This window comes from Corvus hawaiiensis, chromosome Z (genome assembly GCF_020740725.1).
Source record: "Corvus hawaiiensis isolate bCorHaw1 chromosome Z, bCorHaw1.pri.cur, whole genome shotgun sequence".
Lineage (NCBI taxonomy): Eukaryota > Metazoa > Chordata > Aves > Passeriformes > Corvidae > Corvus > Corvus hawaiiensis.
This window is the reverse complement of record NC_063255.1, coordinates 53,771,969-53,797,561: the sequence shown is the minus strand read 5'-3', so window position 1 is coordinate 53,797,561 and position 25,593 is coordinate 53,771,969. Positions and strand designations below refer to the sequence as shown.

Sequence of the window (25,593 nt, the reverse complement as noted above, 5' to 3'; positions counted from 1 at the left end):
ATAGTAACTCAGGTGTTTGCACATGGTGACGCAGTCTCTGGCTAGAGATTAAGCTTCAATATTGCCTTCAGGAGCTCAGTTATTTGCAACAGTTATCTTATGGAGTTCTCAGCCTACAGTCATTGAGGAGTGTTTTGTTAGTATGAATTTCAAACCTTTTCCACATCTCAGCTGAAGTTTCACTTCAGCTGAAGTCCTTAAAGTATTTCATTTGGAATCTAGCTGCTGTGTGTATATATAAATACAATGACATTTACAAAGCCACCTAACTCTAAATAAATACTTATTTGTGGTTGGTTGCTGCAGGAGAGTCTCACAGTTTAATGAAACCTCATAGAATCATTATTGGATTTTTTTTTGCCAAGTGGAACTGATGTTGCTTGACAGTTGGTTGTCTGGGATACCAAGAAGTGATGCAACGTTTTATGGAAGCTGTGTTAACAGTGTGTTTGGGACCGTAGGGCATTTTTTTCAGATTGGAATTAAAACATACTGAATAGGGAAGTGCATTGTGAAGAAAAGAGTTTCAGCTAGTATCATCTTTAAACAAGGGTAGCAGTTTGTGTGCTAAAACTCCGTGTTGAAAGAGAACTCCACCAGCAGGTCTGAGAATCTGCTTGTGTATAAGACTCAATTATAATCATAATTTGGATCAGAGGTGAAAGTAGTGTAGGTATTTGTATATAATTCAGGTAAAAGAGCCCAAATGCTTCCTCATGCTATTATTTTCTCAAGTAATTTATTTCATACTGGATTATTGAGTTTCAAGCTTGTGACTGCTTGCACCAGAATAATCTTTAGTATTAAAGGTAGTTTAGTTTTAAAGTGAAATACAAAGGCTTTTTCACAGTGGGTTTTGAGTTTTCCTTTATTTATTTATTTTCATTTATGAGAATAATTTGATTTCGCCACAAGATTGGCTTCCAGATTTTCCAGAACAGCATCTGGTAATAAATGGAAAACCTTAAATAGATGTTGTGAAAGAAATTAGAAGTGAACTTTGATCATTTTCTTTTTTTTTTTTTTTTTAATCACAGATAATTCCTTTCCTTTTAGCACAGACTGGTTTATTATATTAATCAGCTAGTTTTCTCTTAGACAATATCCCAGTTAAAGCCAAACTGAAAGATCTAAGAGTTTCTAATATGTATGGAATGCAAAGCTTAAATTTTAAAAATTTCATGTTTACTCTATCTTTAGTTTTGGATAGTATGAATTTTCTTTCCTTGCTTATTTCAGGCTGGTTTGTTCATTGATAAGGGTGTTAAAACAACTAATGCTAGTGCTGATGATCCCAGAGAATATCTTTGTTTGGACAACAATGCAAGGTAAAGGATATTTTCTTTCAAATGAGTGAAAAATGACAAAGTTTTGAGACTGCTCTCATATGGGGAAAAACCCTTTTAAAGCAATAAAATAATTTATAAATTATACCCAAATAGTAAGTTCATATATGTTCTTTTCCCTTATTTATTCATCTGTTTTGGAAACAACAGAGATGGTGTCTCTTAAAGGATTTGGGTTTCTTCTGAGCTTTTGCTCAGGATGGTTTTCATCCTCTTAGAAGACATTGTTTTAAACATACTCTATTGTCATGCTTAAAATGTTTTCTGGACTTCCTGCTAATAGGAAAAGAATCCTTTAAAACATGATCTTCTGATTTATGACTCAGTTTTAGCTAATGGTTAGAAAAAGGCTTCAGTAATCCATCCACTCGCCTTTCCTACTGCTGAATGTTTCTGCCTTTCCTTCTAGACTTGGAAGTCATAGCTCTGTGGTACAGTTCTACTGGAGGCTCTTTGCAGAGGTGGTACAATCAACCACATTTTCTTTAGTTTACAAAGTGAGAGAAAGTAATGGAGAGTCTAGGAAAGTTCCAGGTTAGACTGTGCCTGGTTAGTCTTGTCCTGAGCTTCAAATAAAATAGCCTGGGATAGTGGTTAAATGAAAGCATTGGATAACTCTATCTGTCAATATTTTATTGTGTCAACTAAGCATTAGCACTGAAAATATGGGTCATAGGATTATCTTTATTTTCAACTGACCTGTGTTTAGGACAAGGACAGTTAAGTGACTGCTGCAGATGGAAAGAGGAAAGTTCCAAATTTTGATGATACTCAATACTTCATAATTTGGAAACGAACCTGCTAGTTCTGTGTTTTGACAGAAAGCCCATATAACCCTTGTGGTTTTACCTCAGTCATTACAAGTAGTCAAGAGGAACTTGAGAGGGTCAAAATGCCCTCTGAGAGCCTGTAGTGTGTTGAGGATGCAAGAAACTCAGTGCATGAGATGGGGTTGTGTTTCATAGCAGAAGCAAAAGGAATGAGGCACTGCATAACTACGTGATGCCCCTAATCATTGTACATGGAACCAGACTGGAGGGGTTTAAGTGTTAATTGAGAAGACTGAGACTATCAAAACCTAATATTTACCTACTTTCCCTTTCTCCCTTGGATGGGGAGGGGGCAGATCCAAATCTGAACAAAAACATTTTATATGATTGGGGCAGCAGACATCTTTACCCACTCAAAATGCTTGTTTGCAATTTTTTTAAATGTATTCCTTTTTTCTCTGGGGTCTTGGGGACAATGAAGTGAAAATGTCACCAGTTTTTAATCAGACTGTTTCTTCCTACGATGTAAACTAGATTCCAGTCATAATTTACTGTACAAGACCATCTTTGTAGCAATGCAATTAAAAAAAAAGTCTCAGGCATGCCTAAAGAGGAAGCACTCCTGTATGTCAGAAGAGTTTGAAACATTTGAAGAACCAGTTATACAAATGTCCAGACTGTGCTTGCGTAACTAATGTCAGCCCTGTGTGTCCTTCCAAGGAGCTTTTAATTCCCTTCATCAAACTTTTACATTAATGCTTCAGTACAAGTGGGGAGGGCAAAAAGAAAAATGGGATAAAGGGAGGCTAAAGGCAGCTAAAGAAACTTAGGGAGACTGAGCAAGAGCCTGTGAGAGTTACTGGAAAAGAGAAGTTTCAGGTTCCTGCTTCATTATATCCCAAAGACTAGTGATTTTCTAGTAATAGAGAGCCAGACCTGTACCTGATTTTAGCTTCTTTCATTCCAAACATGAAACAGAGTGGAATTTGCCCATCAGATGAGTGTTTATCTTGCAGGCTTACTCAGAGCAACATATATGGCACATGTAAAATAAAAGTTTTCTTGTACTGAGTGTTTATCTTTCCCAGGTTTCGACCTCATCAAGATGCAGACCCTGAAAAGCCCCGAGTTGCTGCCCTGATTGACAGATTAATCTCTTTCAAAAACAATGATCATGGGGCCTGGGTCAGGGGAGGGGATATCCTCATTCAAAACTCTGGGTAGGTATTCGGAAGCAAACAGCTGCATGCTGTTAAGTTTTCCCCAAAGCTTTGTTTATGAAAGGACGTTAGAACAGGGTTGTAGGAGAGGGTTGATGGTTAACTTGAGGAACTTCTCAATATCATGACCAGCTTTCATACCATCCTATTACTTCAAATAAGTTTATATGTGATTAGATGAGAACCTGCCTTAAACAGCAAAAAAACAACTGTAGTAAAAAGAAGCCTAAGAGTTGGTAAAGATAGTCAATTCAGACTGGGATTTCTGTTGTCTCCCTGAAGCTCTCAAGTTCTGCTTAAAATGTGTAGAAAATTATTTAATTACTTAACACTTAATTACAACAATGCTTTTAGAAAAGTTAAGTGTGTGGTGGTTGTAAGTTCCATTAATAGAAAAATTCAAGCTTTTTTCAATGCATAGCAGGATGTGCTCTTACATTAGCCAATTGTAGGATAATTCAGAAAAAACAACTGATGCTTTGGGCTCTCTTGTAGGTTTGCAGACAATGGAATAGGTTTGACATTTGCTAGGTGAGTACTTTGTTAATAGTTTCTGTGTTTCCTTGCTTAGAAGCTTAGAAAATCTACATGTATTTATTCAAATTAATATACTTTCATAAGGCTGCAGTTTCGGTTTGGGGCCAGGTTGTATTTCCAGTCATGCAAATGATGTTATAGAGGCTGTAAAGTGGCACAGCTGCCAAAGTTTCCACTTTAGTTCAACCTGTGCTTGGCTTACACCACAGTTTGCTGCCTCTTTACCAGAAAGGCTATATTTATCCAGGTATTCTTGGTAGTGCATGATTCCTTGGGCAGTATTTTATTTTCCAGCTGAAAGTGAGTAATGGAAAAGAAAGGGGGTGAGCATTTAGCTGGGGTGAGGCCTTTTTCTAATGAAAATATCAGGTAACTTAGGTAGTGAGCTAAAATTGCTGCTATTTAGATTATGACAAACTGGTTCTAAGATTGCAAAAGTGGGCTGTAAATAAAAAAGTGCTGCACTACAAAGGGAGGTAGAAATTTTAATGTTTGGCTCTGCTGAACATTTCAAGGAGTTAGCCTCTATTAATGTTAATGATTAAATCTTATTTGTGTATTGTACATGAAGTCTATACTGCTTTGCTTGAGGAGGACTGTTAGAGAAGTAAAAGTAGCCTTGGTATTACCATCTGCTGGAGAGTTGTGGCTAAAGACTTATCTCTGATGTTGCTTTGATAGTGATGGGAGCTTCCCAAATGATGAAGGTGCCAGCCAGGAGGTATCAGAGTCTCTGTTCATAGGGGAGAGCAAGAATTACGGGTTTCAAGGTGGACAAAATAAATATGTGGGAACTGGAGGAATAGACAACAAGACACGCACTCTGCCTAGAAATCGGTAAGTATGTCATGAATGAAGGGAGTAGAAATACAAGAAATACTCTTCTGTATCAGATGTAAAGACTCCATGGTTGAGCTGTGAGAGATTAAGACTCCATTGAAAGTGATGCTGTCTTTTTTTTTAATGCAATGTGTGCAGCTGTGTCGCTCTCACCTTTTGCTGAGGCAGGTTCATCTGATGCTTCCTCAGGTTACTATTCTGTAGCAATTTAAATTTTCCTACTTAAATGAAACCTTAGTCTTAAAAGATATTTGGGTCTGGAAGAGAGCTTTCAGGTAAAAGAATTTCAAAGGTCAGTTTGAGACTATAGACTGCAGTCTGTCTGTGACAAATCACAATTTGTCCATGTCCAAATTTGACCATGATTCTTCTCATTTCTCTTTGACTTACACTGGTGCTTGTTTAACATAGTACCAAGTCCTACTCTTGCCACAGGATAGGAAAGAAGACTGTTTTGGTTTAAGCCCAGCTGGAAATTGAGCCTCATGCAGCCACTCCCCTTTCCCCACCTCCACGGGTGAGAAAGACAAAAGGCAGAGATCTCGAGCTGAGATAAGAACAGTTTACTGGAAACAATGAGGTTAAGGAAATGAAGAGAAACAGCAACAATATTAATAGCAAAAGTATACAGAAGGAAGGTGATTTATGTATTAAAAGAATGCTTACCACTCAACCTGGCACTGGGTGGCCCCCCAAGACAAGGAACAAAATGGCCAACAGACCATCAGCACCCAACAGGTTTCTCCCAGCGGACAAAGTGTTACTCCACTGCTTCCCTGCAAAAGGAGCACTCTTCCTTGAGGAAATGAGAGAGAGAGTCCTTTTCCTCCCACCTCCTTCTTCTAGCCATGATGTAACATGGTATCAAGTAGCGAAGTGTATTGGCCATGCCCACATGGCTCCAAGCTCTGGCCCCTCACATCCTTGGCCAAGTAGGACAAAGGGTGAAGTGGGCCCAGGGCACCCTAGCTTTTTGCTGTTTAGCCATTTAAAGGGGAGAAGTTAATGTGGTGGTGATATGAGGTACTCAGTCTTGTTGAGTGGAATCACAGAACCACTGAGGTTGGAAGGGGCCTCTGGAGGTCATCTTGTCCAAATCCCCTGTTCAAGAAATGTCACCTAGTGCTCATGTTCCAAAACCACATTCAAGTGTCTTTACTATATCTTCAAGGATGGATTCTCCACAACTTCCCTGGGCAATTTGTGCCAGTGCTCAGTCACCCTCTCAGTGAAAAAGTTTCTCCTGATGTTTAGCAGGGACCTCCTGTGTTTCATCTTGTGCCCATAGCTCCTGGTCTTGTCACTGGGAATAGCCTGGCTCCATCTTCTTGGCACCCTCCCTTCAGACGATACTATACATTGAGATTCCTGCCTGAGCCTTTTCTGCTCCCAGTTGAACATGTCCCCAAGTGTTTCTTCCCATGAGAGATGCTCCTGGGACTTAATTGTCTTTGTGGCCCTTTGCTGCACTCTCCAGTATCTCCGTATCTGCCTTGTACTGGGGACAACCACTCTAGCTATTGCTTCACCAGTGCTGAAAAAAACGATATCACTCCCCTGAATTTGCTGGTAACACTTCTCACAGTGCAGCCGTGGATACCTTTTGCCTCTTTGTGGCAAAGGCACATTGTTTGGCTTACGGTTAATTTGGTTTCCGCTGGGACCCGTAGGTCGTTTTCACTGACACAAAGGGTTGTTGCTCCCAATGTGCAAGGCCTTGCATTTCCCCGTGTTAAACTTCATGAGGTTCCCATCTGCCCATTTCTCCAGCCTGTCAGGGTCTGTCTGGATGTTGGCACAACCCTCTGGTGCATCAGCTGCTTCACTCAGTTTTGTGCCCTCTGCAAACTTGGCCCACAGACTATACTTGGCCTAATCATTCAGATCACTAGTGAAGGTAATGAACAAGACTGGACTCAGTATTGACCCCTGGGGTACATCACCAGTTACTGGTCTCCAAGGAGACTATGCCATCACCTTCTGGGCCCAGCTATTTGTTCTCTCATCCAGCCCATACATCATGAGGATCGTATGGGACATGGTGTCAAAAGTCTTAACTGCAGTTTTGGTACACTCTGTCCACTGCTCTCCCCTCAAGCTACCAGGCCAGTCATTTCATCACAGAAGTTTATCAGCTTCTCCTTGGTGAATCCATGCTGATTATTCCTGATGACTTTCCAGTCATTCAGGCACCTGTAAATGGTTTCTAGGATTAGCTGCTCCATAATCTTCCTGGGGGTCAAGCTAAGCCTTACCGGCGTGCCCTTCTCTGGGTTCCTTCTTCCTTCTTCTCTGGGTTCCTTCTTCCTCAAGTTAGAAGTGGTGTTTGCTTTCCTCCAGTCTACAGTCACTTCCAGTTGCTGTGATCAATCAAAGAGTAGGTGGTATTACTTTTCTGCTGTATTTCTCATATTGGAAAAGGGGCACATTTGTGAATGGCCAGTGATATCTCTGCTAACAGGAAAATTTAAGAGTGGGGGATTTTTTGACTCATTAGAGAAGCGCAGAAGCCATATTTCCTTTACTAAAATCTATCTTGCGAGTCGTTCTCTAATTGTTGCTTTCTTGATTTCTCTGAGAGGAAATGTATTTGACACAGATTCAAGCATATCATGCGTTTTGTTACAGGATGGTATAAATATTTGCTTGCATCAACAGGACATTTCCAGTCAGAGGCTTTCAGATTTATGATGGACCTATTCACCTTACCAAGTGCACATTCAAAAACTTTGTGCCAACTCCAGATAGATTTACCAGTGCAGTTGGATTCTTGATGAAAAATCCATGGCAGATGACTCCAAAAAATAACATTTCTCTTGTGAAGTTTGGTCCAAACGTAAGTTTATTACAAGTTTCCCTTAAGCCTTGTAAATGGTTTTCTTTTCTTGTATTTAACATACACAGACAAGAGCTGTAGGTCATCCTTTCTATGCATACCTACTCCAGAGTTTTTATCCTGGCTGGAGTTCACCCAGAGTGTATCCTTTGTCTCCTGAGCAAAAAGCCAGTACAAAGAGAGGTGTAGGATATGTTACAATAAATGATTCATGGCTTGCGGTAAAGCTGAAAGGAAATTTTTTTAAAGTTTGGTACAACCTTAGTAATTAATTTCATGCAGTAAATACTAACACTGTTCAGAAGCAAGAGCTAGCCTGAGCCTATTACCTGAGCCATTACCCAGCATGTCTGTTTTGCAAGATTCTGCTATCTTTGCCTTGAAGTTTTTAATCAGCTTTGTCAAATTTCTGTTTTTCTGCAAATGTACAAATGTTAGTCTGTGTTTCACCTGGGGAAAAAAAAAATTTTACTGTTGTTGTCAGGTTTCTTTGAAAGCCTTCTTTGGAAAGCCTGGTCCCTGGTTTGAAGAAGGAGATCTGGATGGTGACAAGAACTCAATATTTCATGATCTAGATGGTTCAGTGACTGACTACAGAGATACCTATGTGGGCCGAATGGATAATTACTTGATTCAACACCCCAAATGCATTAATATCACAGAATGGAGTGGAGTGGTTTGCAGTGGGAACTATGCACAGGCTAGTACTTTTGGCTTTGTTGGGGAAAATCTGTAATATGAACTCTTTGCAGAGTCAGGTAGTGTAAGAAATACAAAATTACCTGTCTTCAGATTTCAAAATTTTTTGCCATTTAAAAATGCTTTTATTAATATTACACTTTTTAGCCAGTTGTGTATGTATCATGCTTCCTCTCAGCAGACTCAGGATACAGTATTAGGTGCTGCAAGATAAATATAAACATGTATGTTTGCCAAGAGTTCTATGTTGCAGCAGTATCTGCTAAAACATTTTTGCATTGAAGGTGTCTTCTTCCACTCAAGTTCTGTCTCCTTTTTTTTCACAGAGTGGATTTTAAGGGGTTTGGTTTGTTGTTTTGTTTCCTGGAGCTGTTAAATACCACCTTCTGAATACAAGTCTTACAGGCTTGATTCCCATGCTGGTTCCTGTTCTGTGTGGCCAAGTGTCATAGCTGATTCTTTTTTTTCTCCTACATACCTTTTTTGGTCTGTAAAATGGGAAAAATTTATAATAGTTTTTTAGATAGTACTTTTATTCAGGAGAGATCTGTGTACTACATAACTCAGAACCTCAAATTACAGCATTTTGGTTAATAACGTACTGACTGTGCTTCACTATTTCATTTTCTTTTGCAAAGAGACCAAATCTACCTCTTGTCACCCTCTTTAATATCATGTAGGTTTATGTCCAAACCTGGAATGGACAGAATCTTTCCATGACTATTGTCCGAGATGAGTATCCAGGCAATCCCATGGTTCTTCGAGGTATTAATCAGAGAGCAGCTGCCTTTCAGCAATACCAGCCAGTAGTGATGCTCCAAAAGGGCTATACAATACATTGGAATGGAAGAGCTCCAAATGTCACATATCTATATCTCATTAACTTCAACAAGTATGTTTACTTTCTTTCGTGGCTTTGATCAATAAGGCAGCACTGAAGTTATGTCCTACAGAATTACTGTGCATGAGTTTGCAGCCATCTGGAAGACCAGAGCTTGGGTTTGAGATTTTTTTCATAATTACAAATACTAAAGTATGAAAAGTAATTACAGATACTAAGTATGAATAGACCTGCGCCTGAAGTTAAACACTTGTCCAGTACATTGTCTTTAAGCAAACACCTTTGGAGAAGAAAATGTACAAATAGTAAAGTTTGCAGAATTGCAGTTGAATAGCTTATCATACCTGATTTTGTTTGCAGATAAACTTATTAAATATCTCTGAAGTATATAATCAGATATATCCTGAGAGAATCAGAGTTACAAAAGTGTTTAATGAAAGTCTGTGCAGATTCAATCATCTGGTTGGGGATTTAGGAGCTTTTGGTGTTCCTGTTTCTTTTTCTTGGAGCAATCTGTTTGCTCTGTATTGACACCTAAACTGTTCGTATGAGGACTCAAACATTTTATTTTGGTTTTAGGAATGACTGGATTCGTGTTGGTCTTTGTTACCAACCAAAGACAGATTTTCTTATAGTATTGGAAGCCTTTCAAAGGCGGTCATCTGCTCTGTCAAGCAAGGTGGAGCGCTACACGCCTGTATCTTCGATGATGGAGCTTGAAAAGAATCGATCAGACAAGAGGTTTTACTTTGACAACAGTACTGGGTAACTCTTGTAATTTGACTCTACTGGAAGATGTTGTTTAACCTTGAAATGTCCAGTTTTATAATGTTAAAAGTAGCTGATTGAGACACCTGCATAAGAGGAAAGCTGTTGAGAAGGACCCCAAAACCCTTTGGAAGAATGTTTATGTGTCTTTAAATCTCCAAAGTACTCTGGTTGTCATTGAAGTACTTTTCAAGAGCACCACAGTTGCCAAAGATATTTCCTACCCTATGTCTGGGGAAAATACAGTATCTGTGTGCTGCCTTTTAGGATTTAATTTCTTAGTCTTCAGAGAAAATGTGTATTTTCTTGTTAAACTAAAAATTCTAAAAATTTCCAAGAAGCTTTATCTTCCAACATTTAAAAATTATATTTCTGAAAATCCTAATCTGTTTTCAGCTGTCTCAAAAGAATTCAAAAGTCCTAGTCTCTCTTTCAGAAGTACTTCTGACAGAGGTCACTAAGACCCTTCTGAGAGATTTCAGATAAAGTCAACTTTGAATAAATTAAGTCCTATGTACATCACTTGTGTGTTTTGCAAACGTTGCTTCTAAATTTATAATTTGTTCTCTTATTTATTTTGTTCCATTACCTGCTGCTGTGCCTGTCTGTAATAAATACACAAATGAATGTTTTGAACATTTATATTGCTTTGTGTAAGAGCTGCTCTGATAACAGTCTAATATGTAATAGAAGAACTACCAGTCTTCTGTGAACATTATTGAACACAACACCCTAAATTGCATTTCCAGGCATTTGAAGCAGCACAACTGTATTCTCCAGTGCTGCTGGGTGAAACTGAGTATTTCTGCTGTGTGTCTGCAAAGATCTGTGATCAAGGAAAAAATTCGTGCTCTGCAATTTGGTTTTTGTTTCCTGCAAGCCACTGATCTGAGGACTGGTTCTTCTCTGCAAAGCATCTGCATTTATATTGATGTCTCCTTTAATTGTGGGGAATTTTAGATAAGTCGTTAGAGATTTCCTAACTCTAGTAAACTGTAAATACTTTGAAACATTTAGATAGTAGTACAGAAGTGAAAACTGTGGTTTCTCTGCTTCTGAAAATCATGAACTACAACTGTTAAGATTGAATATAAATACCTATATTTCACCAGTTAATTTATATTATTTTTCCCCTTTCTGTGTAGATTACTGTTTTTATTTCTTCAAGCCAAATATAATAGGGATGGTCACAGTTATTGCTCATCTCAGGGATGTGAAAGGATCAAGATTGTGACCAAAGATTCATCAAAAGGGATAAGTAATTGCATGGCAAAAGCTTACCCAAAGTACTACCAAGTACCAGCCGTCATAAAGCAGATGCCAGAAAAAACTACTGTACCATGTAAAAAATGTGGCACAACTCAGGTAAAATAAAATAAGCAGAAACTTTCATGAACTGTTAAATTGGTGATGCTGTCTACTCAATTCAAGTCCAAATTTCAGTCTTTCAGCACAGAATACTGCACTTAGCAATTTGCAGTGGTTAATCTTGCTTAATTTAATCTTTGGTTAATTTGCTTGTTATCTGCTTGGACTCCTTGAAGGCTTGAGGTCCTTTCTGTAGCACAAAGGTTTCAGGGGTTTTTTTCTTCTTTTGTTCAAATCTTGCTCCAAGTCTACAGAAAAGGGACGTAGGTGGATTGGTGTCTTGCACTGCAGTATTGTCTGTGCCACATGGAGAGCTTTGCTGCAGAGATCTAGATGGCCAGCCTTCTTTCTGTTTGGATCTTTGCTTATTAGCATGAACTTTAAATTGTTGCAGCTATACAAACTGAGAAAAATATTGAAATTATGGGATGAAATAGGTTGCACTATGTATCATTATATTTATTAGGATTACTAGTACCATAAATAATGCTGCTGACAAATGGATACATTTGCTTTGGAGCACGGGCTGTCTGTTGTAAACTGGCATGATAAAGTGTTGAAGAAACATCAGTATGTGTACTTAACTTTTTTGTTTGATATCCAGATGGTATTCACCAGTGATCCTCACAAAAACTACCTCCTTGTGCAGATTAATTCATCTGATGAAAAAGAGTCAAGCAAAGGTCAGCAAGCATTTATATATGTAAGTATTCTTTATGATTTTCTTCTTAAATATCACCATAGCAGTTTGTATTATAACAGATGTACAGCTCTACATAATGCAGACCTCAGTTTTCTTCACTTGAATGAAAAGATTGGTTCATTGTTTAAAAAATAAAGTCAAAAAGCTGGTGTTTCAACTTTGGAAAGTGAGGCTTCAAAGCTCCATTTTTATATTTGAATCCTACCTGCTGAAGAGAAAAATGTTCCCTTTAGAGTTTAAAATGTTCAGTTTCATGTTTAATCTGTGTTGGTATACAGTTATGGCTGGTTTTGGAAATAAACAGAACACATAACCAATTTGTTAGTTAAATCCATTTCATTGAAATTGTCCTTGTGCAAACAGATTAGCAACTTAATGGGATGGGTCACACAAGCCATTAAGCTTTGCTAAAGTCCTCTAAGTGGCTATTACTAAAGAGTCAGTAGATTTCTGTATTTGTTCTGATGTGGCCCAAATAAGCCCAGTGATGTGATACTGTATAAAAAGTAGTTTAGTTCGCTTTTCCATTCAGATGCTGAAGTAGACTTGCACATGATGGTGAAATAACATTTGCAGACACCCTCACACCACAGAGCTTGGTCTGCACATGCCTCACATTCTGCAGTGGCACTGATGGCCTGACTGAACCTTCAGTTATCATGACACATGAGCAGCTTAACCTTTGCAGCTGCAAACTTCTCCAGGAATGTGTGTGCCATATCCAAAGCAGTAAGAGCACTCAGTGGGAAGAGACTGGGCTGGAGCTAGCCTGCTGCAGGAATCAATTAACTGTATTATTGTCAAGGGCGTTCAGTATCTGAATTTTAGCTTCCCAAAGCAGGAGCAATGAATGAGGCAGGTAGTAAGTCAGCTGGAAGGTGCAATATTCCTATAGAAGCTACAGACTTAAGACTCCCATGCAATTTCCGAAGTCCCATTAAGCAGTCTCCTTTCAAAGAGAAAATTGAAGAGATGGTAGAGAGAAGCAAGTATTTATAAGGAAATTACTGTGTCTAGACTAGGATAAGCTTAACACTGAGTGCAGTAGAATTGCTGTTTGCTTCATATTAACTTCCTTTTCTCTCTCTTTTTTCTTCCTATTCAGGTCAATGATACCATGTTTTCCTTCAAAGATAATGGAATACTTACTATTGTGGTGGATGCCTGCACTGGCACAGTGCTGGGAAACAAATTATTTTCTGGACTAGACATTAGACGTGTAGATGGATATTTAAAATCTGGAATTCCACAAAGGTATGTGCAATGACCATTCATTTCCAGTATGTCCTGCAGGCTGTAGCTCTGCTCTCTGACAAGGATTTAGATAATGATGAATAGATAATAGTACATGAGCACTGAAAGTGAACAAAACACATGTCTAAGTTGAGGCAAAAGGAGAAACATAGGAGCAATTTATTGGATAGTTTAGCCTTATTTAAGAAAATTAAGCAGATTTTTCACACTTAAAATTTTATGGTGTTGCCTTTTTTCTCAAAAATAATTTCCTTTAAGAAAACGTCATGTAATAACACTGCTTAAAACAAGAATAACTTTTTGTTTAATAAGGACACTGTCAAGGACTATGTGAAAGATGATATACTATTCTCTCCCTGTAGGGAGAAAATTCTTTAATCGCTAAATAAAGATAGAAAGTTAGTGTCAGAAAAAAAAAACAGCATTTTAAATTTCTAATTTTGTATCAATATCTAAACTTGATTTTTTTGATTCAAAATATTAGACTGTGTTTAAATAACACTTTCCAATGATTTTGAAGTTAAAGTCAGTTTAAAACTAAGAAATTCTAAGTACTGCTTTCAGAAAGGGTTGACTATTTCCATGTCGTAAGTACTCGTAAGGAATTGGACTACAAGGACAGCTAGCTGTAAAGGCATGTAGCAGAATATTAAAAAAATGTGTTTATAACAAGTGCTGTGTCTTTACTGTTCCTGTTGCAGGTCTATCATTCTGCTGAGCACAAGAGGTGATGTAGCAATTCCTAATAATTTAGCAGAAGCCTTAATGTCCCTGGGGATGGTGAAACCACCTTACCTTCAGAGCAATGGTTGGTGGAAATGTTGCACATTTCTTTGGCACCACCTTGGTCTTTGTGTTGGCGTGTGGGTTTCTCATGGGGTGTGTGAGAAGGATGCAGCTGGTGGTGGGTGGTTGCCAGTTTGCGCTAGTGTGGCTGCTGTGTGTCAGCTCTTGTTGAGAGAGGAGGTGGGCAGCTCTTCAGCAGATGGGGCAGAAAACCCCTTTACCCCATTGTGTGAAGCTTGTTGCAAACAGAAGTAACGAGCAGTTCTTTGTGCCTATGGATCACACAAAAAGAGTCCCAGGCTTTTTTTCCTAAAGCCTGTATGTTGTGCCTCAGTCAGAAAATTTATCTTTAAGCAATATCCTGTGCCTTCCTTGTATTTCCTGTTCTAAAAATACTTGAAGCTAGAAATGAGAAGCTATTGGTATTTTGAGGGATTATGAGTTTATAGGTCAGATGGGATACCTCTCATCTGTTTAGAGTGATGGCACAAGTTGTCTGAGAAAGCAGGTTTTATAACTGTCCAATTAGCTGTGTTTTCAAATTAAGATTTCAGGGAATTTAATACTAAATATTGAAAAAGGAAATTGCAAAACATTATTTCCTTGTGAGGTGCATGTGAAACTGAGTGTGAATTAATGTCCTGAATAATGTGGGGGAAGGAATTTTGGAGGAGCATGCCTTTTCCTACCTAGCCAGTCCTGTATTGTGCTGCAGTGAGCTTGGTTTGGTAATGCTGAGCTGTTTTTGTCACAGGAAGCTTGGCCTTTCTGGGCTTCAGAGGAAACATTAAGCCATCCTGGATTAAGCTGTTGACCAGTCCTGCTGGGCATGGGCTCGTTCAGATAGAGAAGTATATCCCTTTGCAACTGGAAGAGTATGGCTGTGCCAGAGCAATCAAAAGCCGTCGGAAAGACCTCGAGCTTCTGAAGAAGGCTACACGATCTCATTAAAGACTAAGATGTACATAAAATCTGGGGAAAAAATGTGAACTAACTTATTTTTTAATTTATGGCATTTTAAACTATATTGTTATCCAAGTAAATCATGTTGTTGTCTGACAGATGTTTGCCAGCATTGACTGCTTGAATGCCAATCTGTGCACCTTCTAGTTGTACAAAATATTAAAGAATTTATTAGTATTTGTATAAACAGGTTTCAGAGATTTTTCAGATGTTTGTATTTACTGTAAACAAGTTCCTTCTGTTTAATACTCCTTTTATATGTAAGAGGGTATTCATAAAAGCCTTAAGTTTTTAATAACAGGTGTTTGAGTGCGTTATGGGTTACTTGAAAGATTAACATCAATGCCTTCATAAACAGCTTGAATTGGTCATTATAGCTTGTGCATTTTTCCCTCAGCTGTTTAGGTGTTTCCTTAGGAGTTTATTTATCAGTTAGCTTGGTTACATTCTCAGTCTGCTTTCCAGTGTGTTAAAACCCAATTTCCCCTATGCATGCAGTTAACTCAAGGGATTTTAACTGCAGTAAAAATTTTTGCTTTCCTGTGTGAAAGATGGAGGGAGGAATTCAAAGATCCAGCCTGGGGCTAGGTGAGGATTGTGTACCATTCAGCAGAGTTTTACAAGCCTATGTGTACAAGCATGGCATGCAGAGCAGGAAATTACTACTGTTCTTTAGGATCACTGTTTATTATTCCCTCTAAATATACAGGTGTGTGTGTAAGAGTTGCTTTAATAAACAGTCTAGAAGTTAAGGCTGCAGTCTTGAGTACAGCTTGACTTCAGCTTAGTCTTTTAAAGCTTTTACCCAGAAGGGCAAAGCTGAATTACTGTTATTCTCAATTTGTTAGGAAATTAAGCTTCTACTCTTGCAGTGGTGGTTTTTTTTGGTTTGGGTTTTTTTTGTTGGTGTTTTTGTTTCTTTGTTTGTTTTTGTGTTTGTTTGTTTTGGGAGGGTGTCGGTTTTTCTTTAATTATTTTTAAGGCTATCTCAGCTATAACTTCTAAGTAAATGGAAAGTGCTCTCAGTTCATTCAGTCATACCTTCTGCCTTAACTTTGATTCTTTTAGTATACTCATGTTGTTAATTCCTATTGCCTTTATGTTAGGTCCGTTTGATTTCATCTGGTTTTGTTGCAATTATTTGGCTCTTTCTGGGAATAGTGTGAAAATCATTCAGAACAGCAGCACAGCTACCCTTTTTCAGGATCCTCATCTTTGAAATTAAATTTCAGGGACTGTAAAGATGCATTTCATAATAGGGAACAATAGGTGCCATAGGGCTAAAATGTAACCCTAGTTCTAATAAAACTGACATATTTCCTTCTTCTTGTATATGTTCTCATTCATTCGAGCTGGTATAATGTGTCCACCATTCAGAGATGCTTTGTGCTTTGAATTCAAAATAGAGTGGCTGTTGGAAATTAACTATATGCCTTCTTCTCCAAAGATGTTGAGAAACTGTGGGGATTTTTTTTTGTGCTTTAAAAGGAGAGGAGGCACAGTATCAAACATATTACTCTGTTCAATTAAAATATGCTACCTCAGTGCTACAGTTGAACTGCCTGGTCTAGTGTAGTTTTCTAAGTAGAGAAGGGAGGGGTAAGGAGTAAGACACAAGAGTTGAAGTTAGCAAATAAATGACCGATACTATTTTTATTGTAAAACCAAGCCAAATGGATGATTGTGTATTTTGCAGTTGTTCTGATGCACAGTTCTCTTGTAATGTTTTAAAAAAATAAGTCATTTTGTTAGGGGAAGCTGTGATAAATCTTTAAAACTAGATGTAATGTTTGGTGGTGTTAAAGCAGGGCAGTGTGATTTAAATGCTCTGAGTGCAGTAGTGATAGTGTTTGGGGATTAAAATGGCTTTAAGGCTTCCTCTATTCTGTGGGTTATACTCAACAGAGAAACAGTGATGAGATAGTGACCCTCAGGCTTGTGAAGTTGGCCATTATTTATGATATTCTGCTGTTCTAAGCGTCTTGTAAAAATTGTTCTTGGAAGTGTCAAGGGTGTTCTGATGTAGGGCTTACTGATGAACAATTGGACCTGAAGTTGAAGTGTTTGTCTTTTGTGTAAATTTAAACACTTGATAAATAGCATAAATAAATTTTGTACATCTGACAAGGCAATAAAATTTTGGGTGTCTTCTGTTCTTGGATCAAGTAATTTTATAATGTGTGCTGTGTGAATAATGCGAACTACCTTATTTCAAACACCAGTTTACTTGTAAAGTTTGGGGAGTATAAACCTACTCTTCATTCAGAGACAAGTTAGCAACACTGGAAAGGAGACACTGATGGTGACTGAAGTTATGGGCCTATCTTGAAAGTCAGGTATCTCAAAGCCTGTCTGAGCTGCTGAATCTAGAGTCATTTCAGCTCGGGGGAGCCAGGCGTGCAGCATTGTTACTGACTGAAGGGCATCCTGTCCACGTCTTTAACTACCTGGTGGGGGGGAGTAAAGAAAATGAAGCCAGCCTGTTCTCAGTGGTGCCCAGTGGCAAGGAAGAAGAGGCTGTGGGCGCACATTGAAATGCAGACAATTCCACAAAAACAGAAGGAAAGTTTTTATGGAGTAGGTGGTCAAGCGCTGGAATTGATTGCCAGAGCGCCTGTGGAGTGTTTTGCTATCGAGGAGCAGCTTTAACTGACCTGCTTTGAGACAGCAAGTGTCCTGGGCCCTCTCCAGCAGTGACTGCCAGCGAGGGGATGCTGTGGTTGTGGCAATTAAAGCCAGTGATGCACCTTGGCCTCTCTTTTCAACCTCACAACCTGCAAAGGCTGAGCCAGACACTTCACCTCTGAAATTCTGTGAGCCCCCAAACCCAGTCCAAAAGACATTGTAATTGCTTCTTTATGCTCAGGCTTTGTATACACATTGATTTCCATTCCTTGCTCAAGTGATGGCATCCTGCAGTAAAGAAATTTTTAAAAAAACCCCAAAAGAATAAACAAATTACTTGGAACCAGTAGTCTAGCAAGTGTACTGTCAATAAGGTCCTCTCTCTGGCCAAAAGCACCACTGGAAATCCACTATATGAGGGATGAGAGACCCACTCCCAAAGAGCCGGGATGATGGCAAGGACATGCCTAGGAAAACACAGACTTAATTTTGTGTGTTGTGGGACAGCAGTGACAGCTGAGGCCCCAGATAACTTCTGACCCAGGACATGAGTCTTCCTGTTCAGGGCAAGTCCCATTATTTACTCTGCTTCCCTTCAACTCCTTTTCACCTTGTGTAGGAAGGATGTAGATCTAAGGATAGTCATCTAGCTCTGACTGAAAAGCCCAGTCAGCTGGGTTTGATGCTATCTGGATCTGTAGCTGGCCAATGAAGGTCTTAAGAAGGTTTGTCATGGTTGTATTTGTTTACGGTAATCCTGGTGTCACTTTAGTGCCAGAAAATCTGTGAAAAGCAGTAGCTTTTCTGCTTCAAAATGTGAGCTTTACACAGTCATTATTTTTCCACCTCTTCTGGTCATACTTGTTCTGACACTTACGGGAAGGTTTTGACCCTTCTCAGAGTTCACGAACATATTTTCTTTCCTAATGCCATCTCTTTGGCCTCTGTCTCGGGCTAGTTCAAATTCTAAAATAATACTCAGTATTGAATTACGTAAGGCCACCTTTGACTTGAGAAAATTCATGAGGTTTTTAGTTGTATGGCCAGGGACTACTGCAATTTTGCAGATTAAATTTGTACTAACAATTGTAACTTGCTAAATTAAAAAAAAAAGGCTTCGTCTGATCATTGACTTGCACGACTGGGAGTGATCTGACTGGAAAGTCGTAGACATCCCCTCCTACATTTTTTACATAATGAAATTCTGAAAAAAAAAATTTAGTTTTTGGATATAATAGGAACAATTTTGGAGAGAGAAGCCACTACCACCGCCTCCCAGTACCTGAAGGTACAGGATTGCTGGAGAGGGACTTTTTATAAGGGCATGAAGTGATAGGACAAGGGGGAATGGCCTCAAACTGAAAAAGTGTAGCTTCAGGTCAGATACTAGAAAGAAGCTCTTTACTGTGAGGGTGGTGAGGCACTGGAACAGGCTGAAAGTTCTCTGGATGCCCCATCCCTCTAAGTATTCAAGGCCAGGCTAGATGGGGCTCTGACCAACCTGGCCTAGTGGAAGGTGTCCCTGCCCATGGCAGGGGAGCTGGAACTGGATGATCTTTAAGGTTCCTTCCTACACAAGCCATCTATGAATTCTGGGAGAGAGCAATCTCGAGATCTCCTGAGATTAGCCTAGCCTTTTTGATTCATCATCGTGTGCTCTTAACCCATAATGAAAAAATTTAGAGTCTTTTGCTTTTCTTGAAAGGTTTGTATCTGTAACGTTTGATACACTAGTGAGAAGTTGGCTTGGTCAGATCACAGAGAAATTTCGAAGTAATCAGTCTGTATAAACTTTCCCCTCAAAGGCGAACTTTTAAACTTTGATTCCTGTTGTATTTTCAAGTACAAATCAGACTTAATTGCCTTTCCTGGAAAGTGAATTCTTTGTTTCATCTTTTTCCAAGTTGAATAAGTCGACAGATGAATGTTCTAATTTATAGTCTTTTTTTGAGGAATTGTTCATACAAAGACCTGACTTTATATATAGTTTATTCTAAATGGAAAATAAAAATGAAGTGGTATTTCTTTGCTAGAACTTCTATAAGCAGCTGGAAACACAACTGTCTCTTTCCATGCAGCATTTCCAGTGACATTTTCAACAGATACACTAAAGTCAGTTCAGGGTGTGTTTTGTGTAATTGGTAGCTTTTGGAGATGGATCTCAGATGATATCATCTTTTTAATATCTGTGAAGTTCTTCAGCAAAAGATGGTTTATTCCATCTGTAGGGTGTGAACTATGATCTAACAGTTTTCCTCCAGCTCTGGTGCAAATGACTGGTGTATGTTCTTAGTAATAGCAGACAAAACTATAGTTATCTGTGGTCTCATTTCTATTTCTGAAAAACTATTCTATGATGAGCATCACTCAGTAGAATATATTGCACATTTCTGCTTTTTAATTTCTTTTTTAGTAGTGTAATAGGAATTTCCACATGCAGCATGTTTTGGTTACATTCTTCTCTTTAACATTCATCTATTGATACCAGATTTTTCTGTCCTTCACTACAGTGAAATTCAAAGTGCTAGAAGATATGAGTATCTATAATTCTGTGAATCATAGCAGCATGCACAATTACTGCTGGGTTGATTCTGCTAGCTAGCAGACAAACATATGGTAAGAACTCCTTGTCAGGCTTTAATAGCTGAACATGGAAGAAAATGAAGATATAAAAAAAATTGTTTGCAATCTCTTTTCCCTATAAACCATTCACACCTTTCTCTTTTTGCTTTGTAGGGATCCTCGCCACTTTCCTCCCAGTCCTTAAGGTCTGGAATGCTGCTCTGGTTAAGCATCTCATTCCCACAGAGTTTTCCATTTCTGGTATTTCCAACGTTTTGCTGCCTGCAAATTTTTCTGGGTAACTGTCAATCCTTCTTTTCCATTAAATCTATTTACAAAGTTTCTTAGTGGGTTGGACCTGTCCTGTTTTCCCACCCTTTTCTGAGTTTCAGAATGTAGTCTGTCTCTTTGTGGTGGCGCATCTCTCCTGCTGCCTCCTCGAGCTGCACTGACTTCAGAAATGCTCAATAGGCCTCGGCCCTGATGTGGGAAATTACTGTGGCTGAAGCCAATTCTCTTGCGAACCTAAAAACAGTGGTGTCCAGTGGGACCCTTTGAACTCCCCTGGACAACTGTGGGCTGTCACCAGGAATCTCCCTTGGAGCAGGCACCTCTTGGAGCTCAAGAACAATACTTGGGGATCACAGCGAACGCTGACCCCAACCTCCTCACAGCTCAACCCTTCACCCCTTGAGAAGGCGTGAAGGCATCCCGTGTGAGTACTTCACTGAACTTGGAGGGAATTTTTCACAGGTATACACCTTGTACATACTCCTCTGGGTCTGTGTGCATACAAGGGTGAATACACTATAGCAAATATGCTGTGAATGATACTCTCTTAGATGCTTTGGTACTTCAGATCTGTAAGTTTGACCTGTAAGGGAGTTACTGCTGTGCTTGTAGTAAATTCTACAGAATAATCTGTCAAATTGTTTAAGTTAGGCTATTGATTGAGTGCTGTTGAGTGCTGTTAAGTTTAAGTGACATTAAACGCTTTAGGCCTAAACCTTTGGTCAAGTCCAAGACTCATTTTGGCAAGGGCATCTACTCTGAACCTTGTTATTCGATAGGAAAATCTCCCTTACTCCTTTTAATCCTTACTCTTTCCCATCCTTACCCTTTTCTCATCCCAAGCTTCTGCGTATATAATTTAGAATGGATTTTATTTTTAGGTTGATTGATTCAGATTTTAGTCTGATTTTTCTGAGTGGTCTAACTATCCAGTAAATAATAGAGTGAACTTTGCCGATGAACTCTTTCACACTTTCACTTCTATATTAAACCTGCTTTACCGATACCTTTGCCAGTGCTTCCTTGAGCAACCCAATACACTCCTTCATGACACTCTAAACAGAGTCATCACTCAAAATATACTTCTGTCATAAAATTCTCTGCTCCTTGTGACTCACATCATTGCAACATGTTCAAAATCAAAGAGATGCATAGAATTATCTTTGGCAAATAGGCATCAGGTGTGGGGACACTGCCTGTGTCCCAGAATCACAGAATCAGTCGCCTTGGAAAGGACCACAGTGGGTCATGTGGTCCAGCCCCCCTGCTCGAGCAGGGCTGTCCCAGAGCACATGGCACAGGACTGTGTCTAGACAGTTCTGGAATATCTCAAGTGAGGGAGACTCTACAGCTTCTCAGTGTCAAACTGAAGGAATTAATAGCTTGGAACTTGTGTAAAAATGTTGATTTCCGCTCTCCATTTTCGTGTGCAGTGTTGCTTGCTTAGCATCAAACAGGCCCTTTTGTAATCTGTGAATCAGGGTAGGTTGGAATTTTTCTGTAGCCATCACGTTGAATGAACCAGATCAAACACTTTGCAGTGCAGATGATGGAATTAGAATGAGTGTCAATATAAAGCTTAGAAATGTTGATATCCCCTCTTTGCAGGAATAATTGGTTGTGGTTTTTTCTTACACTTCATTACTTTCTTACTTCAGTCACTTTGCACTCTTTACCCCCCACATGCTCCCACCCTGGGCCGTCCTACACAAATAACATCATGGTTAGTAGTGACATACAAGCTCAGTTTCCAAAATGGAGCTAATAAATAAAGTTCACACTAATAAGCATATGTTTAACTGTTATTTATTTTATAAGTAGATAACAACGGTCCTAAGTTAATTGCAATTTCTAGATTTATGCGTGTTTAATACCTAAGTGGGTAAACAACTGTATTAAGCTGTTTTCCAAAGAAGATCCTAAAAATTACAAAAATATTTTTGTGTGCAAACAGTTCCTCTGTTTGCCTGTGAAAGCCTGAGCTGTGAAAGAGTAAATGATATTACAAATTGTCTAGAACTGAGGTTGTTAAGGAAGGTCACTGCTGGAGGGCCCCAGAGCACAAAGTCTCAATACGGAGCTTAATAGGGAAGCAAATGTTCTGTTACGAGCACAGTGTATGGTAAATTTGAGTAAAAATCCTGTTTTCTCTCACACAGGTGACTATACATACACTGTAACCAATATGTGAACCCACACCTACGGTTAACCAAATTCTGGTCATGGACTTAAAAGATTCAAACACTCTGTATCTTGACTGTAAACATTAAGAGCTCAGAAATGTTATGCAAAAATAATGAAGCTGTACTACAATCAGCCTGCAAAGTGAAAGTACCGAGCAAGATGAAGTCTCTCACTAGGCAGAGATGCAACAATATAAGTACAGGTAAATCCTTGATCTCTAACTACAGTAATTACCCTGGCCATCTTTGTAATTTTTTTTGTCATCCAATAAATGCTTAACTTGTGAACAATCAGCTGTGTGAGGTTAAGGTCATAGCAACAAGTGTTTGAATGCTAGTGTGGGGTTTTGTTTATAATTGTTGCAGGAGTAATTTGGCAATTTGTACCTTAAGCAAGTGTTTAATTCTGCTGTTCTTTTTGTAGTCTGTTAACTCTTGCTTTAACTTCTACTCCTTGTAAACCATGTTCTTATATTGGACCTGTGAACCTTCTTCATGAACAATTAATGAACCCAACTGCATGCAGAGAACCCACCAGTAAGATTCAGAGAAAAAAAAAGTAAACAAAACCCCCCTTTCTCCATGTAACAGTGGGTAGCGAGGTGTGTGGGGGGATTGTGTATGTGTGTTTTCACCGACTTTTCACAGATTTCTCTGCCCTTCCTTGGCACTGATACATTGCTATAATATGGCTAATTTTTCATGGACAGGTAAGTTACAGGAATACAATTGTATATAATTTTTTGGAAGATAGGAAGCCAATTATACTGGTACAAAGCATATGCAGTCCATATAATAATCCACTAGGAATGGGATATCCAGATCTTCAGGTCTGGTTTTGAAATCCAATGCAGTAGTTATATATAGAAATATTTTATTTCCAGCAAGGTCATCAAAGCTCATCCTGAAGGCTTCTTTTAATGGGGGGAAAATGTGGGGAGGATCACAGAACAGAGAAAGAAAGAGGGTTGATTCATCATGGAAGAGAATTAGGTTAGGAAAGAAATGTCTGTAAATATTGGCATGATTTTTCTTTTTCAGATAAAGTATGTTGCAAACAGGAATAGGTTCCTGTGCGGGAAACAGCTCTTCCGTGAAAGGGGCAAGGGAACTGAGTGTGTTTGGCTAAGACAGTGGCAGAAGAGGCAAAACAAGTACAGTGGCTACTGATTTCCTTCCTCTGATTGCATGATTCATTGCAGAACTGCAGAGAAGCAAATTCTCCAGCTTTCAACTCAGTTATCACATCTGATTCAGATAGAGTAATGCACACTCTCATCCTAACAGATACTTAGATCAAAAGGTAACAGATATGGAAAAGCAAATGCAGTCAGATGAACACATTTGCGAGCAAAATAATTTTCCCAGGAATATTACCAAAAAAAGGAAAGTTCTTTTCTGAAGGAAATTTTTCAGGAGGAGATTGGCATCAGGCTATGGGCTGCTTTGACCAGTAGAATTTACATTTTTGTGCCTCCAGTAAGGTCATGCTTGTGAAGCAAGAAGTGCTGTGATCTGCAAACCCCAAATTTACTCCTACTGATTTTACAAGCACTGCATCAGATGCAGAAAAAAATCCTCCATGCTTACTGTGGTCTCATACTCAGAGAAACTATACACAAACTCACAGAAGAGAAGTAGAGGTGTCACACCTGCCTGTCTGGAGCCAGCAGACAGAGAAAAAGGGTATGGCTGAGAACTTCAGAAATTCAAAACAATCTGTAGCCAAATATTTCTGGAGTGAAACATTTTGGAGTGAGGCTTCTTTGAAACACGACTTTTCTTCAGCCTTTCAGGAGTGTTAGCTAGTACAGGGTATCTCAGACCCTGGGAGGCTTGTGCTTGTTTGCAAAAGGTGTTTTTGGCGTGAGTCAGCTACAGCCTGTAATGGTGAGGGGTCACTTGCTGGAGTATTGGCAGCTCCAGCGTGCTTGGAGCCAGAAGAGGCAGTCCCAAATGGCAGGGATTGTGGATTGCTTTACCACTTGGCATCTGTCCAGCAGATACTGCAATTTCAGGAGATCTCCCTGCCAAGCAAAGCAAGGAAGAAAGGCTTGCCACCACATTAACTGGTTAAGATGAATTTGCTGTAATAAAAAAGGTCACTTTAATTAATGGTTTAGTGTAAGCCTCTAAATTGAAATCTTGATGGAGGGAATTAGAATAACCTTTGAGTGAACTTAGTAGGAGCTATCATTTGAGCATCACAATAAGAAACATAAAGCCTGCATTGCCACGGGCACAGATTAAAGAGTACCTTGGATGGGAGTGCTGGGAAAATGAAGGAAGAATTTAAAGAGACAACACAAGTTATTGAAGAAGAGGTTTTTCTTGCCTCTTAGCTCCCACTCCAACTTGAGCATTAAACTGCAGATGTTACTCACAGAAAACCTCCAACACGTGTCCATCTCCAAACACAAACCTGAGAGCAGGCTGTTGAGTAAAATCTGAGGCTGACTCTCAGCATGACTGAGGATCATGATTTAATCAACCAGCAGAGAAGTTCTCAGGCAGCTCTGCCATAGCTCTCACGCCATTTTACATTGTAATTAAAAAACACAACACCTCAGAAGATGTTGCTTCTTGTATAAAACATGGGAACAATGCGCTGGAGACAGGAGAAATTGAACTAGGTTGGGAGATAGGAATCTGGCTTTCCCATCTAGATAGCTGGGGTTTTTTTTTTTAAAGCTATGCCTTCATCAAACATTAGTGTGTGGATTCTGAAGACCAGATACGCATGGCAATAAAGATAGCTTCTGCCTTTCAGTAGCAGATCGAAAGGTACAGATGGAGACAGAGGACAGCAACTGCATTGGGTTATTTGGTGCCAGCTAAAAACTGGACAGCAGCCTGCTCCAAACATGCTTGTAGTTGAGCCTGTGGAGTTGTTTGTTCCTAACCCACGGCCTACACATCTTCTTTAAATACTGTGCAGGGGCTCAAGCCCCATGCATTTCCCAGCACACCGTATCAGGAGGGGCATCTGAATCCTTTTTTC

General features: G+C 39.2%; 1 protein-coding gene across 3 annotated transcripts in view; it reads left to right on the top strand.

Annotated features, from left to right (window-relative positions):
* The window catches only part of CEMIP2 (cell migration inducing hyaluronidase 2), a 51,277-nt gene extending 34,172 nt beyond the window's left edge, over positions 1 to 17,105 (top strand). For all 3 annotated transcript variants that reach the window (XM_048291316.1, XM_048291315.1, XM_048291318.1), the window contains 13 exons: positions 1,240 to 1,328; positions 3,205 to 3,336; positions 3,832 to 3,867; positions 4,555 to 4,710; positions 7,372 to 7,549; positions 8,034 to 8,249; positions 8,929 to 9,140; positions 9,669 to 9,854; positions 11,003 to 11,222; positions 11,830 to 11,928; positions 13,034 to 13,182; positions 13,884 to 13,990; positions 14,723 to 17,105. In XM_048291316.1, coding sequence (XP_048147273.1) covers positions 1,240 to 1,328; positions 3,205 to 3,336; positions 3,832 to 3,867; positions 4,555 to 4,710; positions 7,372 to 7,549; positions 8,034 to 8,249; positions 8,929 to 9,140; positions 9,669 to 9,854; positions 11,003 to 11,222; positions 11,830 to 11,928; positions 13,034 to 13,182; positions 13,884 to 13,990; positions 14,723 to 14,919 — 1,977 coding nt within the window. In that variant the 3' untranslated portion in view covers positions 14,920 to 17,105. The remainder of the gene's footprint in view (positions 1 to 1,239; positions 1,329 to 3,204; positions 3,337 to 3,831; positions 3,868 to 4,554; positions 4,711 to 7,371; positions 7,550 to 8,033; positions 8,250 to 8,928; positions 9,141 to 9,668; positions 9,855 to 11,002; positions 11,223 to 11,829; positions 11,929 to 13,033; positions 13,183 to 13,883; positions 13,991 to 14,722) is intronic.
* Positions 17,106 to 25,593: the final 8,488 nt, after the last annotated feature.